This window comes from Seriola aureovittata, chromosome 8 (genome assembly GCF_021018895.1).
Source record: "Seriola aureovittata isolate HTS-2021-v1 ecotype China chromosome 8, ASM2101889v1, whole genome shotgun sequence".
Lineage (NCBI taxonomy): Eukaryota > Metazoa > Chordata > Actinopteri > Carangiformes > Carangidae > Seriola > Seriola aureovittata.
The window spans coordinates 4,193,914-4,218,938 of NC_079371.1; the positions used below are offsets into that span (position 1 = coordinate 4,193,914).

At 39.4% G+C, this 25,025-nt stretch overlaps 1 protein-coding gene across 1 annotated transcript; it reads right to left on the minus strand.

Moving 5' to 3' along the window:
- Positions 1 to 1,077: 1,077 nt before the first annotated feature.
- npm1b (nucleophosmin 1b) lies at positions 1,078 to 18,570 on the minus strand. Its single transcript, XM_056382932.1, has 11 exons — positions 18,486 to 18,570; positions 18,082 to 18,164; positions 16,282 to 16,401; positions 16,038 to 16,131; positions 15,698 to 15,789; positions 15,374 to 15,435; positions 15,198 to 15,270; positions 10,729 to 10,827; positions 6,054 to 6,149; positions 5,888 to 5,962; positions 1,078 to 4,664 (listed from the first exon to the last, which is right to left on the minus strand). Exons 1-11 carry the CDS (start codon positions 18,532 to 18,534, stop codon positions 4,611 to 4,613), a joined length of 897 nt encoding a protein of 298 aa, XP_056238907.1. The 5' UTR covers positions 18,535 to 18,570; the 3' UTR covers positions 1,078 to 4,610.
- Positions 18,571 to 25,025: the final 6,455 nt, after the last annotated feature.

Below are 25,025 nucleotides of genomic sequence, written 5' to 3' on the forward strand. Positions count from 1 at the left end.
GGGGGGATTTCCACGTGCCTCTCACTCATCTTGTGTGGAACATAAAATTGTGCGTCATCCCGTGGCTGCATCCGCTAGTGCGCCTCACTTCCTCATGGCTAGGGGGCAGAAACTGTTCAGCTGGCAGTGAAGTAATGTTTGACTCACACTTCAGGTAAAGGCTTAATCAATTTATATCATTATGGAGTCTGGCTTTGAAGTTAAGGCTGGACTTCAGTGCCACCCAGTGGTGACAACAAAGATGGAAGTTAATTACAATTAAGGTGGGAGGGGGGTTATTGGAAGATTATGATAAAAATGAATAATGAATAAAAATAAAAGTCCTAGATCCAACTCTTTTATATCCTCTTCAACGAACAGCACCGTCATCTGCTCAAATTTTGTTGGGCATCAACAAAACACCTGAAAAAGGGGGTTTCAAAGCATCACAAGAGAGCAGGGAGGAAATCTGCAGAGTCAGCGTTGGACAGCAAATAAGTGTGCATGACAGAGAGGGAAACTTACCCAGTAGTGCTGCCCAAAGAGATGCCTCTTAATTGTTTCTTTATGTTGTGTTTTCACAGTCCTCCTCAGTGTGTGCAAACTTGGAAAGTCTAAGTCTACCACCAGAAAGTTGCAGTCAAAAGGCCACGCAGGCTAAACACCAGCTTACAAACTGGGATGACTGACAACACGGAAAACTGGAAATCAGCTGATTTACAGCAGCAAGGAATTTATGTCTGGTGTTCAGTATTTAGGTTTTGCAGCAGTTTTTTCATGGGTCCAACACATGACATTAAAAAAAAATGATCATTGATGGTTTGAATGCAAATCCTCACTTGATCATTTCTCAACGATAAACAGAATGCAGCGTATTTCACGTTAATAACAGGAATCATAAACAAAACGATCAAAAAACAGGGGAAAAAAATACAATAAAATACAATAAAAGTAGAGAATGAGAACAAAGATTTACACTTTCTGTCCCACAGCTGGGTGAACCTCCAAGATACAGATAACAAGGTCTTCATAAAGTGAATATCACTTCACATCACTGTTAATGTTGAAACCACAGGTAAAAAAAGGTGTGACTCAAAGCCGCCTGGATTCACTTTATTCAGGTAAATGATACAGGTAGGTAAAAAACAAAAGAAAGGATGGTTATGTCTTGACAAACCATGAATGAATGATTATCCACCATAAGCAGTCATGCATGAACTGATCAATCAAGTTTGACTGAATTCATTTTCTTTCAAACATATGTTTAGTCAGCCTGTCACCTTTCTCATATTCTCGATTCTGATTTGAATACACGGTGTATCACAATTTCATTTGCATTAACAACATGCAGCGAATAAGTGCAAGCCTTGTTTCTTATTAGTTCAAATTAAGGACGCCTCTCACTATATGCTGATTTTACAGCGGGTAGGAAAATACAGAGGGAGTCAATGGACTGATAAAGAATAAATGATAAATAAATCTAGTTTACAATGGTAGATACAGCTACTCAAAACGAAGAAAACATCATTACAAGTTTATATCGCTGTTCTACATGTGACATTTTTTACCGTGCTGGCTGCATTGTTAATAGATTTGAAACAAAGCTTGTCCAACAAAGCTGTTGATTATGTCTAAAAAGACAATTACTAAAAATAAGGTACAGTTAAACTATCATGTTTGCTGCAAATTTGTATTTTTCAAAGCCAAATTTCAACCAGGTTTTTGTTATTACTAAAATAATTAGGCCCCAAAATTGGATCAGGTCATCAACAAAGATCACAATCTGTCTTTTTTTTTTTGTATTTTACATCAACACATTTAGGTAGTGGCTTCATGTTTTCTTCAGTACAGAATAAAAAGATGACAAACTAAGTACGAACTAAAAAGTAGTGCTAAACTGAAAAGTTAACAAAAACAGACGGTATTTCAGACGTTTTAAAAGGGGCTTTCTACTGAAAATAAAAACGATTCTATACCAAGTAGAACATTTAAAATAAAGATCATGACAACAGATCCAAGCTGCAAAACCAGCTATTAGCAGGTCAGATTAAGCATACACTTACAAATATAATTGTTCAGCTGCCGTATTTGTAAATAAGCTCAAAGAAAAAAAAACAAAACAAACTTAATTACTTTTGATACAAGGGAAATATTAAAAAGTATTAACAAAGGACAAAGCAAAAACTAAATCCTATAGGACTGGCAACCTGCTCCTACGGAAACCTCACTACAAAGACGACACTACAGATATTCACAACCTAATATTTAGTTTCTGCTAAATAAATCAGGGGATTTTTTAACGACCCAAATTTGCTAAAGTTGTAAAGTTTACACCTAAAAAAAAATGTCAAATATCCTTTACAGACAACGGGACGGCTGAACCAAGTAATTAGCCCACTTAAGGATGGTATCCAACTGCCAGCATTTGGCTCATAAAAGGCATTATACAGGATCATAAACACATTATAAGCATAGAGCGAGCGTCTGCTTTTTGTCCTCAGAGCACTGACGTACGAGAGTGCAAACAGTTGTGGGGATGAGTTTCTGTAAAAAGGTGATGTCGTGACTCTGATGTAATAATTTTACTGATACATACTTTATGATTTTGTTGTAATAAATAAGATAACCTGTGTTGATCATGGGCTTGTAATCTGTTTTTAGTGCAGCAGGGTACGCTTGAATACGATAACAACAGTGCCAACTCGTAAATATACTCCTGGAGCTCGTTAACAGTCTATTCGTTTTGTTTTTAACTTTTTGAATGTAATGTATATGACTAAAGAAAAACAATTCGGTCAGAGCATCTGTGTCAGTTTTATAGAGGTCATAATACTCTTTGAAAATGTTTTGTATACTGCACTTTTGTTGCTACAGATGATTTTTTTGGGGGGCTGTAATCACTATAATGTATTCCCTCACAGGTCATGACAGTTAATGGGCTTGATATGAATTCAAACACCATCTGAAATCGATCCAGTCAGCAGGTTTGTAATATTTGCAGGTTCAGAAACCTAATGTAAGCTTAAAAACATCCTTATTGAAAGTATAAAAAAAGCCATTAAGAATATCACTGTTCTCACCCAGAAACGTTCCAGGTGTGTTCCTGGAGAAGAACAGACTAACTGGTAAAGATATGTAACGGTAGCGAGATTAAAACTAATCACATATTGGATCTTACTGTTTCTAGCTTGCATCTTTTTTTTTTTTTTTTTTTTTTTTTAAGTGAAATGTTTTGGGGAAGCAGTTTTATGTTTTCGATTATTTGCTCTATCATGGCAGGAAATAAAAGTTTCTCTTGGTGTTGTTGGACAAACCGTGAAGAAACGCATGTTACAGTGTGACGCTGGAGCTGCTATGACCAAACTGAGAGATACAAAAAAAAAAAAAAAAAAGCATAACCTCAATAAACACTGACAAATTTCTGTACAATATGTATGAAGCAGTTATACCAGACAAATCATGGTTGCAAGCTAAAAATACTTTGTAAAGCCAGACAGAACTGAAAATAACAAAACAGGAAAAACACATCATCCCCGGCTGATCACAGAACATTGTCCCCCGAGTATCAGCTGTCTCAACTATCCTTGTATACGCTGCTCAAATTCACACAAAATGGGACTCTGATTTATATCAGTTTACAGTAGAGATATTTAAAGGCACATTCTGCAATATCTCCTATTGCATTATTGACTTATCGAGGACACACAGTGTCTCGGATGCGAAGCACCTGAAAACCAGGCGCAGCCCTCATCGTCCAGCTGCAGAGACGCAGAAGCCGCAGTAACAACAGGTAAAGACGGTTAGATGACATGCGGCTCGCCATCTACGGGCAAGGTAAGGAACGACTGCAGGCATGTACTATAGTATTTACTAAATGCAGTGTTACAGCTGCTGTTGCTTTCATTTTTACAGCTTCTGGAAGATTTATATTTTACATTTTAGCAACTTCATGTGCAGAATTAGACTGTTTTTTTATTTTTTTATCTGGGGTGACTCCAGGTAGCATAAAAAATATACTAGTACTGTTGCAAACCCCACAGACAGCTGGTTTCTGTGTAAAAAGGAGGTCAGATCAAGAGGTTTGTCTGGTCTGTCTCGGGCTCTAAATACTTGAATTTTAAACTCTTTTGTTACCAAATAATTTACATATCTCATCATTTATTGCAGCTATAAAAAAAGCTGCAGGTGCAACATTTATTGCCTGCAGGCGGGACAAGTGTTGAAAATTGCAGCAGCTATTTCTGTCCTGTAAGAAACCAACAGACATCCAGACATCTGCAGGTCTTAATTGGCGCTGCTATTATGTTCCTTCCCTGTAGGTGGTGCAGATTGGCATGTGATGAAGCAGACAGTTTCAGCCTGTGGTTAATCTGCAGTCTGCTAAACACGAGTGAGTGATTTTGTGAGTGACAACTAAAAGGTGCTTCGCATCTTAAAAAAAAGAAAGAAAAAAGAACGATGACACCTGATTCATTAATGGCTTTACCCTTTCTCAGCACTGTCCCTCTGCTCGCTAAGATTCAAAGTTAGCAATGATGACACAATAAGGCTGAGTAGGAAATCTTGCTGACTGTGCCTTTAAATGTCCTGCAGGATGCATAACATACAAATGCTCTGGTGCACAAGGTTTGTTACTTCTTCTCAATCTTCAGTGTTTGTACAAAACTCCAGAGGTCCTTGACCACCTGAGGAAGGTGTGGAGGAGAAGAGGTGGAGGGGTGGGGGGGTGAGGGGTTTACAACAGAATAAGAAAGAGACAGAGAAATTATAAATCACCCAAATGAAGTGCTACAGAGAATGAGACACATGACTCACTTTTACTACAACATGCTTTTGTGTGTCTCACCAGTGGGAAAGCGGAGTTTAGATGGGGCTGTTGGGGAACGACGAGGGGTTGGGTGGGGGCAGCAGTACATACCAGAGTATATGACTAGGTGCTCCAGGTCTGACAGATCTCAGCCTTGGCTGATGAAACCAAAGCACTTCCACAGATGTTTCTACACACTGGGATCAACAAGCTCTCCCCGACCCAACTCCACCCCCACTCTTTTCCTTGTCCGCCCAGCCCTCACTCCGCTCTAAAGAGCTTTCACCTGCTCTCATAACTGTACAGTTAACATTTTTAACACTGCAATGAAATCACAAATGAATGTTCAAACAGGCCTTTTTTTCGTGTGATCACCAAACAGATGTTGCAGATACAGAAAACACAGCATTGCTACCTCTGACACGCTGCTGAGACTCGTGTGATAATCTAAAGGTTTTGCAGTGATTCATTCATGCTCTGCAAAACAATGTGCAGGAGCTGTTGTTTATCTTCTGAAATGACAAGCAGTATTAGAAAAGATTTAAGTCCTGCATTTAGAAAAACCCTGTTTTTGGGGTTGGTCAAAGGCCTTGAATGTGAAAGAGACTGGTACCATCCACATACCACAGGTCCCTTCATTAAGGCTACAAAAGACACACACTCCAGTAAATCACCAAGAAAGAGTTTGCCTTGGCAGGTGTACTCCCATTCCATCTCGAAAGAGCCCGCTGACACAAAATGAATATAATTCAAAGAGAACACACTGTGCTGGAGAGACGATGGAGGCATACTGGACAGTGTAAGGTACGAGGACAGTGTGAAGAACAATAATGCATTCCTGGGTATCTATCATGGAAAAAGAGCTCTTAAAGCTAAAATGACGGTTGATGTAAATGTTTCCCACTGGAAAAATGTTTAAGAAACTAAATGCGGAGATTGAAAGGTGAAAAAAGCAAGACATTTATGTAACTTGCATGTGTAATGTAAATGCTACAGATGTAAAAAAGTTAAATAAATGCTAATTATGGGTCTCAAAACTGTGTGCAATCAATTTATAAATACATATATAACATATAACATATCAAATGACTGATTACTTACTTTTTTGTCTGAGATTTTAAAAGAACTCTTCACGAAGTTCTCAAACTTCTGCTCCGTCTTCGGTAGGGGTTTCCCCTGATGAATAAGGCCATTAAATCATCAGCTTAACTGTGCAACAGACATTCAATTAAGAGTGGCAATTTGCAAAAGAGGATGACAGCCTTACTTCCTTGGCTGCTGTCGACAACTTGCTCTTAATCTCAGGCAGAGAGGGAGATTTCGACGGGCCGGCCTGGAGTTTGTCTTTTCCTGCGGCAGGTGTCTGGAAAAATACATCAGCCAGATAAGAAACACTAATTGATACGTCACATACAGAGAGATTTATAGAGCTGTAGATAAAAAGATACCTTCATATTATGCCACAGTATTTCTTCTTCTACCCTGGTTCAGCTCCTATAGCTGTAACCTTTTTAACTTTTCTGTGTTCTCATCTGAACTCAACACAAAATTACTAATTCTGAGTTATTGGTGATGCATTCATTCGCTGACCAGTCTGGGCTGCAGCCCTATTGTGACCCATTTAGTCAGGTCTGTGTTTACAGGCTTGGCGTGGGCAGCCAGCTGGAAGAAGATGAAAGCAATAGAAAGGACAACAAATTCTAGCCTAATTACACCATCTTTTTATTTTTTTTAACCAATACATCAGGTACAAATTATGTTTTTTATTGTTTGCAAGCAGGAGAGGGCAAGCCCCGACTCTTCAATGAGCAATAGACAAATGGGTTTTTCCACTGAAGGCAAATCCTAACAGCTGAACTAAAGAAAAAAAAAAAAAGGTCAAAGTGCAGTTTATGTTCTTGTGCTTATACTTATACTGACATTAATTCAATGGCTTCCACAAGAAAAGATGACACTTTTTTCTGTTTACTGTTTATGAATGGTCGAGTTTAAAAGGACAACATGTTGGGAACACTGAAGATGTGGTTTTGACCAGTAAAGACTTCTGTGTGTTTGTGAAGGAAAGAGCTGCAGGAGCACAGAGCCAGCAGGCCCCACAGGTGTGTCCAGACCTGGGCAGTGGAGCCGAGCCCCCCCCCCCCCCCCCCCCCAAAAAGGTCCTCAATTAGGAAGTGTCTGAATGTGACACAACAACAACACACACACACAGACACATACGCACGCACACACACACACGCCATACACCATGACTGCATGTTACACAAGCGGCGGAGCTTGTCCCTACACGCAAAGCCAGTGTGGAATCCAGTGAAATTGCAGGGTTTCATTGATAGCCAGAGACACATTTGAAAGAAGAGAGGAGCGATTCATAGAGCAACGTTTCACCGAGCAAGTCAGAAAACAGCAGAACCTCAGGAACCAGTGAACAGCTTTTTGTGTGTGTGTGTGTGTGTGGTGTGTGTGTGTGTGTGTGTGTGTGTGTGTGTGTGTGTTCGTGTGTTCGTGTGTACGTGTGTGTGTGTGGGGTTTTGTTTGGATGATAAACACTATACTATTCTACACTATGATTCAGCAGCTTAGTGGGCCGGAGAATGGCGCTGATGATTTCAGGGTCGGGGTCTTGTATTGTAAGTGGGTTGGGCTCATCATTTTGATTTTAGTCATTTTGATTCTGCTGATCTGATTTGATCAAATCCTAGTTCCAACCTTTGTCATTTGATTTGAGTAAGAAAATAAAACAAAATCTGTTGGCTTCACAAAACCTTCCCTCATGTTCATCAGATTTAAGCTCTCGTTAACACAGATTTGCCATAAAAGACCTGATATTGTGTCATTTTGTTTTTATTTTAAATCAAAATAAAGAAAATAGACATGCAATTCCCTGCCATGCACAAGTTAAATGTGCACAGACACTGTAACTGGGCAACTGAGACGTAGGCAGAAGTGCAGTAGATCAAAACTTTGCACTTAGGAAAAGACAAATGGAATCAAAAAACCGTGTTTCCTAATAAAATCCCTGCCTCTAATACTTTAGCAACTGGTTCAGAGCTAGTTTTCCAACTTCAAGCTTTGGAAAACAGGGTGAGACATGAAATGGTTAAAAAAACAAGTCGAATGATCTTAAGAAAGTAAATTATCTCTCTAATTTTAAAAAAATGCAATAATCTGTCCCCGTCCCTAAGAGATCTGCATTTTATAGCACAGATCAAAAGGTAGAAAGTGGAAAAAAAAAAAAAAACTGACACACATGCCACAAGAGCACATATGCTGCTGGCTCCTGGCCAGACAAATGCACTACGTATTTATTATTTACGGGCAGCTCTCTACTTCCAAAGGACAGCTGTGGACCTGAAACAGCTGATAAACACACAAAGCCAGCAAGCTTTTTCATCTGGGCCAGACACTGATTACAGATGCCACGAGACATGGAACTTAATCACAAGCACGCTATCATTTGATGCAATCTCTTGTCTTCAATCCAGTGCAAACACATGGTTGTGACACCTTTGCTCATCAGGTCTGTCTGGGATGGTAATTATCATTTTGTTGGAATGAGGGCTTTGGGGGCCCATGTCTGGGGAAAACATCAGGTCACTGGGAACTGTGACTCTAATCTGATGACTTGTATAAGTATATGTACGTATGCAGGTTGACGTTACGGACGCTGATGATGCTATGGTAGAGACGCAAACATCCCCACACTCACAGGAAAAATAAATAAGCACTAACAAGATAGGCACCTGCTGCAACACATGTCAATCAGTCGTTAAAACAATGACTCACACCCTTTTGGGATAAGCCTGAGTGAAGTGGTTAACAACTTTACGACTGTGACGTGTGCTTGAAGGCATCGACTTCTCCAAACCCATCAATCAAAAGACACCAGCTGCGAGATAAAGTTACTTCAGATCAGCACAACTCGAGTTAGCTGGTTCTCATGTCGAGCTTGTTACGCAAGAAGGTGCAGCTACATGCTGGGCTGCGAGAGGTGCAAACTGCGGTACTGGCAACAGATCTGACGAGCCAATCTAATGACCAGTCACCTGCATTTAGGAACGAAAAAAACAGACATCCACGCCCGCTTCCTCGCTCCTCAGGGGCATCTGGAAGCGCAAGCTGCACCAGACATCAAACGCTGGTAATGAGAGCAATTGGGAGAAGGTGTGTCCAGGAAGTGAGGGGTGTGAAGAGGTTGTAGAGAGGGAACAGTTGTTGTGCAGAAGTGGAGAGGGGATGGGGGCAGTCCAAGCTCCACGGGCCAGAAAGTTTAAACCGGCGGGACGGTTTCGGCAATTCAGCTGCGCCATCGGCTAATCCCCCAGAGCATTTCAAGAGCCACTGTGTTATGTCTGGACAACGGCCACTACAGAATTAGCTGCACTCTCCCACGCAGTAAGAACGCTGACCCTGAGGGGAATCGCCCTCTACAGCCTGAGGAGTTTAGCAATCCTGTGGCTTAGTGTTTAACATGATAAAAATCACAGAGCTTTCTATCAAGACGTCACACGAGAAACGACAATTTTCCCTCATGTGCGAGTGAGTGTGCAACAGTGTGTGCGTGTGGCGGAAGCTGTGTTCCATCATACAAGCAGCCAACATTTGCATGCCAACACATAACACCTTATCTAAACTGAGCTCACTTTTAAATCACAGAGACATGCTTTGTGAAATTTGTAAACTTGCAGAGAAGCTTGCCAATTTGTATTCTCTGATCTGGATGTGTGCTACAGGGGGTTGTTGGGGGTGGGAGGGGGTGGGGGCATCAAAGGTGGTTGCAACTCAAGACGGCGGGGTCAGGCCAAGGGGTCGCAGGTTTAAACCTTGCCCCAGGAAACCCGTTTGGAGGTCAGGTGTGTTTGCTTAAAGAGAGGCAGAGTTCAAGCTTTGGGGTTTGAGGGGCGGCTGTCCAAGACATTCCACCCAAGAAATTAACTATCAGGTTGAGCTAATTGCAATGTGCATTTATCACATTCCTTGGCGGTGGAATGGCAAAGCTCTCCAAGATTTTTTTTTTTTTTTTTGTGGCTGTTTTAATTGTGAATGTCAATAGATGCAAACACTTACCCTCGGTCATAGAAGCCCTGTGTCTTTTCAGGCTCATGTCTGAGCAGAAATAATTAGACAAAAAAAGATCAAGTTGTTTGTAAAGGATTTCTTGATTTCTTTTTAAGTGTGCTAGTTATGTACCAAATTTAGCTTGCAGGCCTCATCAAGTTGTCACTTCAGACCTACTGTAAGTATTAAGAAGTCTGCGCCTGTGTGCCAATAAGGATGTTTTAAATTCGCTTGCTCTCCACTGCTTTATCCAGAGGAGAGTTATATTTCCTTACCGTGATATCCATCTATCAAAAGTTGCTCCTAAACGACGCAGTAGTGAAGCGGATGCTCCCATGTTTTGGCCTGCATGATGTCTTTCATTAGGAACAGAGTTGCTGGCTTTGGCTGTAGTCTGGCATCACTGCAGACCTAATTAATCAGTCAAACAGATAATGTCCCGTCTCCATCTAGATCTAAACTGACCTACGACACAAATCTAGCTGCAAACTAACTCTAAAATAACTTAAACCAACAAATTAAACTGGCCTTGGATGGAGTGTAGAAGGGGGATTTTATAGAGAAGGGTGCAATTTATATGCTCTCGTTATTGTTTTCTTTATATTTATGGACTGATTCAACAAACCTTTAACCCTGTCCCATTATTTTGTTTAAATCAAAAAAAAAACAACAAAAAAACAAAAAACAAGAAAACACAAGTCCGCCTTTATTACACCTATAAACCTGCACTGCCCTTCCAATAAACAGAGCACAAAAAACTGGCTCTTAGTTGAACCTAACACCCGATCCTTGTTCTACAGTATGTTGGCTGTCAACCATTTAATCCAATAACAACAACCCAATCACAAGTTAGCAAAGCTGGGCGGGTGATACAGGCTTTTCCATACCTTAATCTGTGGTTTGACCGCGGATCCTGACGGTTTCCCTGCAGGGCCGTTTTGTTTCACTGGAGTCTTGTTGGGCTTCTTTGCTGAAGACTCTGACCTCTGAGAAAGCAAAGAAACATAAAAATGTGTTGATTAAAAAAAAAAAAAAAGAAGAATCGATAATTAAACACCAAGCAGAACACTGTCTGTGTATCAAGAGCTCAGAAAATCACAGTTAACAAAACCAAAAGTAAGTAAGTGCTTCAAGAAAAAGTGCTTTTACTAAATTTGAAGGCACTGAATTGAAAACTGCAAACACTCCTGATCCATCGGTTTAGACTGCTGGTCCATTTCTAAAAAAGGTACCAACCCTGTTTATGCAGTACATATACATGTCAATTAATGATATTCAGTCTGTTCATCTATATTATGTTGGATATTAAAATAACTTCTCTGCGGCTCTGGTAGTGCTGTCATGTGATGTTAAAAACTCCCATATCAACACACTAATTGCCCAGCTGACAAATTATAATTGGCATTTAACATAATGTGCACCACATTTGTTTGCAATTGTGGTTAATTTTCTTCCAAGTGCTTTGCCATGAGGTGTTCATATTATTTTCTCTCAACCCTGCGTCAGCCTGATAGTAATATCAATACAGCACTTTAAAAAGCCCTTAAACACAAGGCGACAAAATTTAAACTGCAACAAAAATCAACAGGGAAAACGGCATAAAGTCATTCTAAAGCTAAAGGAGAGATGGCAGCGCTAACGCTAAGAATTAATAATTTATTCAAGTCCCAGTAAAAGGTGAATCCATCTGTACTAAAAATATAACTGCAACAAAATCAGGAATTTATATGTGACCAAAACTGAAATTATCTCCAAGTACCAGAGCTATATGAAATTACAGAGGAAACTCTAGACACACTTGGTAATTTCTCACTGATCAGATACTTAGTACCCCAGTGACCTGTCATTGTTCTTCTCCACACTGGAGGCCTTCCCGTCAGGTCTCCATTGCTCTCAGGCACCTGTGTAATTACCTTGTAATAGCCGAGGCAAGTACCTGCATTTCCTGAGCACCAACCCTTTCCTTGCAATCACTGGTATTCACCTTGGAATGGGCTAGAAGTGTAATTGCCTGTGTTGACATAACTGCTACAAGGCAATTACACATGTAATTTCCTTGAGCATTGCCTGGTAATACAAGATGCTGGGAGGCCGTTTCAGTGAGGTTCCAGAGCTTTTTTCAATCACAGTGATATTAACATACAAAGGACACTGACATGGATGCACCTGAGTGTATGTGTTCAGTATTCAGACTGATTCCAGATGACAGGATATTAATTGGGTGGCTGTCTCTCTTGTGACTGTGTTTGTCTTTCAAAGATTATTTTTTAGCAAAGTAAAGTGACGTTTTGGAAAAAACAATACAAAAAATGTTTGTATGTGACACGATGAAATGTCATGGTGTTGTCCGTCGTAATGGTCCGTTTGGATGACAAGCTGGACAGGACAAGTCCAGAGGTTGGAAGATTTACAGCAAAGGTCAGACGTCTGTCTTTAATGTGGTGAAGATCTGCTGAGTGTTTTCTGGTCACGTGACTCGTTCAGCATTTAACCAGATTATCCAGGAAATCCAAAGTGTCGGATCATTTCAAGAGGCTAAAGGACGACCCCCAGAAGGTGACATACAAACTCCATCCATCAACTTCAAACACGGCCTATCGTTTCAAACATGTAGGTAGCCTAATGCTCACGTCCTCCACGCTGACACATTCAAAATCAACTGCAACTAGTTGACTAATGGTTTAAACTAACGACTACTACTCAACCAGGAAAGTATTTGGATCGGGGGCAGGCCTCCGTGTGTCGGAGCAGTCAGAGACATGCAGCCCTGCAAGCTCATATTCCAGGTTCCTGTGCTATCAGAAAGTTCTGTAATGGGAACAAAGACTTGTTGGAGACATGAACTATGGCCCAGGAGAAAAATGAATATTCCTGTGATTGAAGCAGGTAAAGTTCAAGAGTTCCTATTTAGATCTCAGGGTTCCTGTTGTATAAAGGCACCCTTCCTGTTTTTGACTGAACAAAGGAGTGTGCTTGAATCTGTAAGCACTGCCACTTTCTTTTCTTTTTTTTTTTTTAATATTGGTGTGTATTGCTCCCAATGCCAACACTGGCACAGGCAAGTCGCTCTGTTGCCAAATTTATGATCGTCTGAAGTAATGATGTAAGATTTACTTGTCAAGGCAACGCTGTCATATTGCAATTCCATCTACTAAATACGAGTCACATGTAGGCCATATGCCTCAGGATCTTATTTTGAAACATCCAATCTGGTCTAAATAAGAACTGAAAATTATGCAACTCTATAAAACGTGTTTTCTCTCCACACTAGGCAGAAAACATCAAACCTGTGTCACATGTGACCAGAAAAGAATAAAAAAAGATCAACACATGCGCACTTTCAGCTGGGTGCAATTGAGCCTGAAATTGAGCTCAGACTAAGTGCTTGGAAATGTGTCAATACAAGATTATTTAGTATCAACACTAGCAAAAGACATTTTTTATGCTATAGTAAAACTTCTGACCTCTAAAATACAGTGTAAAGTTTTCAATGTTGTCCAGATTTCCTGTTCAGGTCAAAAATATCTGATCAAAGAAAAAGCAAACTAGATTACAAGTCTATATATATATCTATATATATACATATATATGTGTATATATTGTACTGAGGTACTTTATGACAAAAATAGGAAAGGAAACTGTCTTGAAATCTGTCTGAATTAGCTGAAAAAAACTAAAAAAAACAAACAAAAAAAAAAAAAAAACATAACTGCTCCCAGCCCTGCTTTCTAGAACTTTGTGCCTTCATTACTGAAGAATGAGACAGGACAGCTATGGAGCTAAAGAGAAGAAGGGTGAAGAAAAGGATTAAGGTCATCAGGGGGAGGAATGGGGGGGCGGGGGGGGCAAGAAGGTGGAGAAATTGGAAGAGAAGACAACAGAATAAATCAACAGGTGACAGAAATGCTCAGCTGTCATCTGACCCCGAGGCAAGGATCGGCGCTCACGTCGCAGGTATGCGCATCTGCCCTGCTTTGATCTTTTGCCTGGCACAGTTTGCACTTGGATGGCGTGTTACAAAAAAAAAAAAAAATGTAAAAATGAGGCAGATACACACATGCACCCACACACTTGCAAGTGATTGTGGTAACACGCAAAACAAGTGTTCAAAGGCGAAGGCCAGGTGCAAAGCTGAAATGGCATGAGAGAGACGATAAAAAGGAGCAATCATATTAACAGTGGGATGACAGAGGGACAAAGATATGCAGTGTTACAGAAAAATGGAGGGAAGATTTTTCCCATAACTGGTGCATGTGTGTACGTGTGCACGTGTGTATGAAACTGTTTGTAGTGAGCTTCTCTGCACATGCACTATAGATAAATATATATATAAATATATAAATATATATATATATATATATATATATATATATAGTTAATGTTTGTGCATTTTGGAAATGTGTACTTAAACGTTTAAGTGTACATGTCTACAGTATATCTGACTGCATGTGGGCGTGCATGTGCGTGCATGTGTGTGTGTAGGATAACATAGTGCTGTCTTGTTGGTGAGACGGTGAGAATTCAAGCAGATTACAGAGGAGAAATCCGATCATTACGCCACACAGACCCTGTGTTTTACTCGGGGAAAACAGGTGGGTACATGAGCGAACAGGATGAAAAAGTTCCATGTTTTGTCTCATACAAAAAAGCTGGACGGTCAGCGAGTGCAGGAATGGGAAGGGCCTGCTGAAATGAAATGCTACTATAGGGTACAGTCTGTGGGAGTTTAAATGATGTGGTAGAAGCTGAAGGGGGAGTGGGCAGACTGCAGCAACACAGAGAAATTCCTTTTACACAAAGGAAATCTGAGGGCAAGGCCTTGGCTGCCCTGACACCTTGTGGACAACAGAGGATTGGAAACACTCCAAACAAATACAACCTACTGTTTAAAGGTTTGATTTCAAAACATGCGCTACATATCAAATGTAAACGACCATCCCATAACCATTGAAAGGTTTTTGCCTGATTTTGTGTCAGAAAGTTTAAAACTCCTACAAACCATGTTGCAGTTTGTGTTGCAGTATTTGTTTTAGGACAACAACAGATGCTCATCTTTCAGGCGGCATTAGTTTAGTTACTTGGTTCTACTCAAGTTCAAATAACATTGTTTTAATAAAGCAAACTGAGCAAATATACCAGAGAATCAATTAATTGCTCCACAGAAGTTCTGGGTTGGCATGTTGATTTAATGTCATGGCAGTCACACAGGTTCATATTTGTCAGTGTTTAATAGTAGGTTATGTAGGTAGTATGTAAAATCATATACATGTTCATTCCAATGTTCAGCTACTGGTAGAGTCAAAGTTTAAATTTTAATATTATCACTAAATGTAATAAATAAACAAATCAGACTTACCTTTTCAAGCTCTTTTCCAACATTTTTCTGAGGCTTCACAACGTTGTCATCGCTGTCGTCATCGTCATCATCACTACAATAAAGTAGGAAGTAAAAAAAAAAAGAAGTGTGTGTTTTGGGCATGCTCAGTGACTGAAAAAGTTCAGCATAAAGAAAAAAAACAAAACAAAACATACTCATCATCATCTTCGTCACTGTCTTCTTCATCGTCTTCATCGGAATCCATCTTTAGTTTTTTCTACAAGGAAAATGAATAATCCGTTTGTTAGAAAAACCTTCAGTTTCAAACAGAAATAGCAAATAAGCACCACAGCCTCACAAACATTCAAACATTATTTAGTCTTATCATTATTATTATTATTTAAAGCTAAAATAAATACAGTTCAAAAATTAAACCCCATGATTTTACAAAGGTTATGAATCATTTTCTTGCAGAATTAGACAGAAAAGAAGAACGCTCTGTTCCCAGATGAATACAAAGAACAAACTGAGGTAACCACCTGCGGCGGCTTCTTCCCCGACATCAGGCTTGCAGGTCGTTTCACTGGTGACGTGTTGTTCTCCTCTTCTTCATCATCTGAATCCTTCACACCTACAAAGCAAACACTGGTTACCAGCTCAGGTTTACGGATGTAAAATGAGGCTCTGTTAACTTCATTGACAAGGAAGATGGAGCTGTCAACTCACTACTTTTATCTTACATGAAGTTGAGAAGGTAAACACTTTATTTCAATGATGTGGTTGAACTGTTGCCTGAGTCATAGTATGAAAGTGTGTGTCTGTAATCCTAGCAGAAGGAAAGACAACCACAACAGTAACAGCTGTTGCTCTAATACTCACTAACAAAGTGCTGCCCGCTGATGTGAACTGGTCCAGAGCCAGACTGGAGACGGAAGGTAACCGGAGGAGTGATCTCAAATCCACCTAAACTCATCTGGACAATATAAGAATATGACAATTATAACAAGACATAACCTTCATAGATACATAAATATATATATATATATACACACACACACACACACATCAGTGAAAAGCCCCTTTAATGTTTTCCAAAATGCTGCCAGTGTTGGCGTTGACTCACAGATGGCAGGACGGACGGCTTCAGTACGACCAGTGGCACTTTGGTCGTTTTTCCATCATAAGTGAGGCCCTCGACTTCCACCATATGGAACTTATCCTCCGCCTCAGCTCCCAGACACACCTGCAACAGCAGCACAGCTCATCCTTTACACCACCACCTCCGTGTCATGACATCATGGAGGCATCATCAGGCCAATGCTGTTCACCTGGTACCCTTTGTCTGACCTGATGATGCACCACAACAAGTGCAGGTTTCAACTGACCAACCTCATGTTTCTTAATTTCTTTCCTAATAAGGTTTTCTAGCAAGATTTCTGCCTCCAGTTAGGTTCAAAATTTCTTATACCCAGTAATACCAGAAGAAAACTACAGGTCCAGTTTGACTAATAATAATAATAATCTCATTAAACTACTGGCTGTGACATTTCCCAGATAAAAGATACCAAACATTTTCAGGGTACAGCTGTTAAAATTAGAGCCCAGTCTTTATCAGTCAGTCAGTTCATTTCACACATTTATTTCACATTTTAAAAAAAATTTCATTGAATGAACGATTGTTACCCAATAAAAAAAATACAAAATTAATACCATGTAGGAGAGAGACAGAGAAAGAATGACATCACTACATGAAATCATGGAAACCACCAACAGAACATAATCTAATAATTATATATATTATACAGTAAATATATAACTATTCAATAAAAAAACTTTTTCTAGACTTCATGACCCTGCAAAAAAAGGAGGAGGACAAGAAAAGTGCAAGACTAGAAACTCGCCACAACATGACTGTTCAACATAGAGCTGTCTAAAAATATACTAGTTATAAATAAAAGTTATACAAAAGCTAACTACTGCACTGAAGCTTCAGTGACATCCCTCACTTGTAAGTCGCTTTGGATAAAAGCGTCTGCTAAAGTAAAATATAAAACATACACAGAGTTTTTAATTAATAAAAATTGATTCTGGTCTGACCTGTATTTATACAATCAGACTGGGTGAAATCTTAGGAACATGTGAACATACAATTGTATGGCATATTACAGATTTTGTCAATATTTGAAGTTAAATGAATCAATGAAGCCTCTTTTCACTTGCCTGCAGGACGGTTCTATCTAGAATTTGCTGATATTTAGTGGAATCCAATCTTCTATCTACCTGTGCAATATTTCCTGAACCGCTGCCCCAAAGCAGAATATTTACACCATCCACCCCCATGGTTAAAAGACTTGGTGAACTTTATTATTTATTTTTTTTTTTTTTTTACATTTTATTGTAAAAATTTGAGCCATTAAATAAAATGTAACAGTATGAAGAACAAGACATTTGAAGAAAGACTAATTTTATCGTCTGTTTGCTGCAGGCTGCTTGTATTTGCATCCTTTCACTTCAAAAATCAACATAATATGTAATTTGACTTGAGGTGCTCAAACTATATATGAACCATCTGACCTGACTGCACCTGCACAATCAGAATAGATGTACATCTTGGGAACACAGCACTCAAACACTGTTTACTTCTCTATTATTATTTACGAGTTATTTGTTTTATATTGACCAGTTTTCTTGTTCTTTGTCCACGATTTTCTATCACATACTTTGGCAACACAGATGTCTTTATATTTTATACCAATAAAGAAAATTGAAACTGACAACAGCAGAAGCAGAAGCACACACAGACAGACTAGGGCTAACTACACTAACGTTTGCATATGTAAAACCCTTTTAATGCTTCCCTTTGAGACACGTCTTCTTCTGCTGGAACAGTTTTTCTACGTGCAATGAAAAGTGTCATCCTTACTGCTTTGAGTGACAGCTGTTGCTCCGTATCATCGTCGTCTACGTCAACTTTGAACTCCCGTTTGTCCGATTTGAGGGTGCAACCTTGGGGGAAAAAAAAGACATACGTGCAACGCGTAACTAACCTTATGCTTGCACTTATCTTGAACAACACACACATAGGAATAATATTGCTGGAGATAGGGGGAGTTTACTCTTTGCCATGCCAATGCAACCCCATGTCTTGCTAGGCTAGCTAACAAAAGACCTGAATTGGCGCCGAGTGGGGGCAGGCAGGTTAGCCAGCTATTTAGCTAACTTCCTCCCGCTTAAAATGTTACATGGCTATTTGTGCATGATAACAAGGCGGTAAAGCTGATTGTGCGACCGAATAATTTCAGGTTTTGTCGGAGTAAGCGAGCTCACCAAACAAGTACATTTGTGGTCGGCTCAAATCTGAGATATCGTCCTCCATCTTTGAAGTGGGTGGCTACACTTCCGTACACTGGCTTGACGGACACGTCACCGAGCCAATGAGGAGGAACTACGTCATCGCACGTCGAAAACATTTGAGCGTATAGAATTTAGAGACTGGGCGGGACGAACGGAACCGAATATTCTACTGTGTGAACACTAGATGACGCTGTCGATATGTAGCTTGATTGAATGGCCAAGACTAGAGAACAAAAATATATTTAAAAAAAAAATAAAAACGACTCTAATTATTACAATTAAAAAAAAATAGTCAGGTTGTGCGTCATTTTTCAATAGAGGTTCTGGTTGATAAGGCAAAAAACAGAAATAGCCCAACTAATGCTAATGATAGGGCATTTTAAATTGTTGTACATAGGTGGTGAAAATCTATATACTGTATATTAATGGCTTGTATAAGTTCATTTAATTATTCATTTCTTTTGTTTTATAGTTTATTGACCAGGACAATACTCAAAAGATGTTTGCTGGACAGATGTAGAAGAAAACACATCTTATAAAATTCATACATACAAAATGATAAATATACAACTATACATTAGTATAAAACTCATCCAACAACAAATGATATCACATGATAATACATTAACTACAATCCATACGCAAAAAGAAATTTAAAAAAAAGAGGACTGATCAAGACAGACAACAATATGGCAGCAGGGATGGCAAATAATATCCTCATGTCCACATGTTTGATTGCCAGTCACTGCTTCAACTGGGCAGTAGCTGTGACAGGTTGCTTCATTTGAATTGCATGGATGAATCTATTATATACTGGCATGTGTAATATACAGCTGCACATAAGTTGATGTAAGTACATATAAAAGATATCCCTTGCCTGGTTTCATCACTTTACTGACTAGCTGAACAGTTTTATACATTTGTTTCTTCTTATTTCATGCACTGTAACTGGTTCCCCAAATAAGCGTTGCAGCTTTTATATTAACACTGGGATTCTCTCCCTTATGTCCATCATTTAATGTGCTGTTTGGACTAAATAAAAGAGGCCTTTGGCCAGTGATATTAAAAGTCCAGCCCTGGGGGCATTTGCAGTCTTTGAAGAGTCTTCTGTGGTTGTTAAAAATATTGATAATAAAATGGAGAGCCATTGCAGGCTCTGATATTACAGCAGAAATTAATCTATGAAACTTTCCAAACTGCATAATGAATAATTTTATTAATGGAAGTGTTTGTTTTTGGGAAAGCACTAAGGGCAATTTTATGTGTATAAACACATTCCTCTTTTTGGTTTGGTGATTTAAATTATGACCAAATATTCTCTTTTAAGTTGAAGGAGACTATAATATAAATCAGGTGACTAATTGTATGTGTTGCTAAAGGACCAAATTTGCTAAAACATCTCTTTATTATAAAGACTGTATTTTTATTTATTTAATTATTTTACAGTTTTGATTCATTACCTCACCCTCAATATTAGAGTAGCAGCCCTGGAGCTCAAAGGCATTGCAATGGTTCAAGGTCTTGAATCAAGGTAGCTGGACAGGCTGTTTACCCACTGTGTTGTTCTGACCTCTCCAGTTCAACACTGACAGCATTTGTCTAGGGCAGAAAAGCAGCCATTCACCTCCACTCTTCCAACTTGACCTTAATTCATTTCTGCTGCAAGAGAAAAGATCTCAGGCACCTTAAACAAAATGTCTGGAATCTAATTGTGAAAAAGCAGCTGAGTTGCTAAACAGGGAAATGTGTTTTCTAACCTTAATAAGAGCCTCACAGTGTGTCAGTATCTGGTGTTGAGTCACCGAGCCACAGTACCAGTATTATCTAAAAGGAATGAGTCGTCTTCATGCATGCCTGAAAGTTTTAGAAAGCTTTAATGTGTCACACACTGCCAGGACATGTCTGTGCATCCTTTCTTATGGCCGATATGATGCTGATGCACATGGACTTACTCAACACATTTATTTTGCACTTGAATCCTGAAGGTGTAGGGATATAGGAAGTTGCCTTTTTTTAATATTTACTCACTGCAACATTCACTTTATCTTCTCTCTGTCACCACACAGCCTGTTTCTGAAGTAAGTATATATTTTATATTCCTTATCAAAATTTGAGGTACACTAGATTTTCTTTTCTTTTTTGCTATTATGGCTAAATTTAACATAAACGTCCCTCTCAGCATCAGAGCTACAAGACTCATTCTTACTGCCACTCACAGTACTCACAGTTTAATGGGAAGACGTTCATATTTGTGCATGCTTGCTCTTTGTCCCCCACATTTACTCTCCCACGCAGACATGGAGATGTATAACTGTTTGTACATGCATGTGTCAGCAAGTGCATGCATACGTGAGTGTGTGTGTACGCATGTGTAACTGAAAGACAGAAGAGACAGAGAGTCATGAAAGCGTGTCATGTCAGCAGGTTGAGTTAGTGCTGAAGTCTCTACGACTGTTGAAAGATCCTCGTTCTTCAGCTGGATGTGACTCGATGCTCCTGGATTTTCCTGCTGCAACGGCCGACAAGTTGTTTAATAATCATCAAACACAACCACAATTTACAGTACTAAAAAAGTAATTCAATCCCATATGAATATGTTGTTAAATATTTCCTATATTCTATCAATTTATTGTTTGATCCTTTTATAGATTCTTAATCCTCTTTTGAGAGGTTTAATTTGAATTTATAGCAATAAAAACGAGATTAGCTCCATTGAACCAGATATTCATCTTAATTCAAAAATAAAATCAAACCATCATTTGAAACCGACAGTCTCAACTCAGGAGGTTTACATCATATGAATTAAAAGAAGCCAAATGACATCATGAGGAACAATGTTTTGAAATTAGTTTCCTGATCCATTGCACATTTGAAGATCAAATAACAAAAACCAAATCATACAGGATTATTGCATCAATCACCAGAGCATTGTGGTTCATTGTGTTTCATTACTAATGTTGATTATCAATGAATAGGTTAAAAAAACATGATGTCAAATGTTTTCACTGACTGAATGAGACGCTGATGTAAGTTGACTATTCCATCAGAGAAAACTAAATCTATCTGATTTTTCACATCCAGTCAAGCAAAACCTGTTTGTGATTTTTTTTTTTAAATTTGTGCCCACTTCTAATATTTTCACAACTCTAGTTTCACCCACATGTAAAAACCCGTTTATGAATTCTTCACACTTGACAAAACATCAGTGGGGGAAACGCTACAGATCATTAAACATCACGACGTAGGTCAGTAATAGTCAATATCCGTCCACAGGAGAATTCCTCCACACAGCATGCACCGGTTGCCTATATTCTCCAAATAACTCAAACTGTGGGGCTGTAGCAGTGTTTTAACTTCAGGGACCGCAAAAGCCTTTTTGTCAACAAAGCCTCTCATGTCAACACATTAGCAGTGATCTAATAGAGTTTGGCAGCGTGCGGTGGAGGCTCCTTTCCTCCAAAATCTGGGTGCCACAGCAGCTGTCACAGCCTGAAAATGGTTGTTAGGACTAATAATATTCCATCTGCTATCATGTAAAAAAAAATCATGTATTGAACAGTTATGGGCGTTAATTCAGATAATAGTTTAATAAACACATAAAATCAACCAGACTCTTCAGTAAACTGCAGCTAATCTTTATTCAAACACTCCTATTCTTATGCTCAGCTTTAATAAAACAACAAATGTGCCACCAGATGAAACAGATGAATCCAATGAATCCTGAATAAACTCATTATTGGGATTAGGTTAAGTGACTGAAATCACACAGTTTTGAGCCAAATGTGCATTATCCCAGTCTTTTCTTGTTTATCCTGCCTATTATATACAGTGCAAACAACCCAGTGAGCAGTTACAGCACTGAATCATCATTTAGAAACTGAATAAATATAAAAAGGTTTATCATGTTTATGTAGCGAATGACAAATTATTGAACGCTGACAAATTGTTGTTGTAGCTGGAGAATCAGACAATCTGTATAATGTTGCAGTGACCAAAATCCCTCTCAGTGTGTGTTCAGGAATCAAACTTCCAACCTCACAGGTTCACTGAAGCTCTGATATCTGCCTCATAATGACTTAAATGTTTACCCGTGTTTCTCAAGAATGGAAACAAGTGATGGGAGCAGACGGCGCATGACACAGAACACAACAAAGAGTATGTGGTGAATAGTTTTTCTTCTTTGTTTTTTTTGTTTTTTGATGCCCCTGTTCAAAACAAAGTGTTTGATAGGAAGTCTGATATACACTGTGCCTCTTGCTCTTGTTCATCTTGTGTGGTGACATTTTATTGGATAAGGACAGGGCTCTGTGGCAGCGACAGAGAGGGGGGGGGTGAGAAAAGAAAAAAAAAAAAAAAACCACACTACAGAGCCATGACAGGAGAGGAGAAAAAAAAAATCTTTAAGCACCTGTAGTAAAACACAATGCGTGGTTTTGAAAACAGAAAAGGAAGGAATTTTTCGAAAATGGGCCAAGTCACGTCTTCAAGGCATCTGAGACAGAGAGATGAAAGAAGCAGCAGGGAGCGGAGGAAGTGGGGGTTGAGGAGGCGTCACCTGGAGAACTGTCTGCTACTGACAGGATCCCAACCAGGCAAGACGCCCGAAAAACTGGCTAAACATAGACGCTGTGTTTTAGGGAAAGCCGAGGGGTTGTTGAGGTTGGATGCAGTTGCAGACAGCTGTTTCGAACCACATCATCAACTTGCCCTGAGCGAAGGCTTGGAGGATCCAGCAGGCAGATGCCAGCGAAATCCAAACAAAAGGCACAAGAGGTTTACTCAGGAGTTTGTGAAACACACGTCTGTGATAGAGGCCCGCGATAGCCGTTTGTCAGTTGCAGGCACGGCCAAGATTAACAAGAGGCCAACGTTATGCTGAAAAAGAAGTGGAGTGATTCGATGTGGATGAGAGGGGTTGGTGCGCAGCGAGGCCCATTTCCTGTGACATTCATGGTGTTGAAGGCTCATTTACGAGCAAGGAACCTGAATGAGTGTTTACTGTGCTTCTACATGGGTTGTCTTTGTTATGACTTAGGTGATAAGCATTTGCATGATAGGGTGGATGTGGTGATAACAAATCTTTACGACTGTCTGGTGTCTAGGTGGCCATGATTCACCAAGACAATAATGGCAAAAAATGATGTGGGAGCGAACATCCACAAAGGGATTTAAAACTTGCTTAAAAAAAATCTCCTTTCCTAACGAAAAAAAACCTAAATAAAATAATCTACACAGTGTTGTCCAAAAGACTCAGACCTTTGACCTCCAATGCACATGATGTTGTATGTCAGGTGACAGGCATTCAAGGAATTTCTTGAGGACAGACAACATCCTGCTGTAGGTGTCAGCTGATTGACAGGAAGCAGACTGTGACATGATGCAGAGCTGATACAAAAAACAGAGCAACTTTCACCGAATAAAGCTACGGGAAGATCGCTTTCCACACTGTGCAAGTTCAGCTAGTTTTGTAAACTACATCCACACAAATACGTTTTAGTTTACGTTTACGCCCGGTGTCCTCACTATACTCTGGAGTTTTCAAGCTCCCGAGACTTTTAGTTTGAAAACTCCAGGGTGGTGTTTAAGTCTGGACGGGCAAAAACAAAGACTTTTAGAAACAATGATTTTAAACACCCAAGTTTGCCTCCTGATTGGCTCTTCAGCCTTGACTACCAGTGGTGAATATAACTCTGATAACAAATTAAAAGCGTTGCTGAGCCTTGTTGTCTTTGTTAGCAGCTGTTGTGCAGTAAAATTCTGCATTTTAACACTACAACTGCCTTTGCTGTTCCTAGTTCCTAATATTTTCTACAACCAACCAGCCGCAGAGTGGACGATCTGCTTCCTGCTGAATGGTGAAACGCTCATCTGGACAGAAATCGTTTTAGTCTTAGAACGTCATTTTCAAATCAAAATGTAGTAGTGTGGACGTAGCCTCAAACGTCAAACTCAAAAAACACCTGCATTATCCTTTTAGGTTTCCTCCTCCAACGGCTGAATGATTCTTCCATTAAGGTCTTCCCCTGAAATCACTGGAATAAAACAAACAAAACCTGCAGCACTGCATTTCAAATCTTCACTTGGCAGCTGCACATCTCGTACTTTCTCATTCGCTCCCATTCTAATTTGAGCTGGCATCAGTTTTCCAAACCTTTCTTTTTATTTATCCAGGGGAGGGGGGTTTCTGAGCACACTTGCTGTTTTTCAGCAATGCCCTGCTTCACATTCACTCATGGGAGCTGTAGTCATCAATTTTTATGTATATAAAAAAAAAAAAAGGTATTGTGATTGTGCTGTCCTTCTGATACAATCTGATGGTATCTTACCTTTGGGTGGTTTGAAACTTTAATGTGTAATCATAGCTAAATCCCACGAGGCTAACTACCTCCACGCTAAAATCATAAAGTATTATTGCATGGTTTTCATAATGGTGACAAACGCCGAAGAGTAGCAGTGTGAAAAATCTGACAAGACAAAAGGAGGCAAAGAAAAACAGAGAGGTTTGTCATCTTT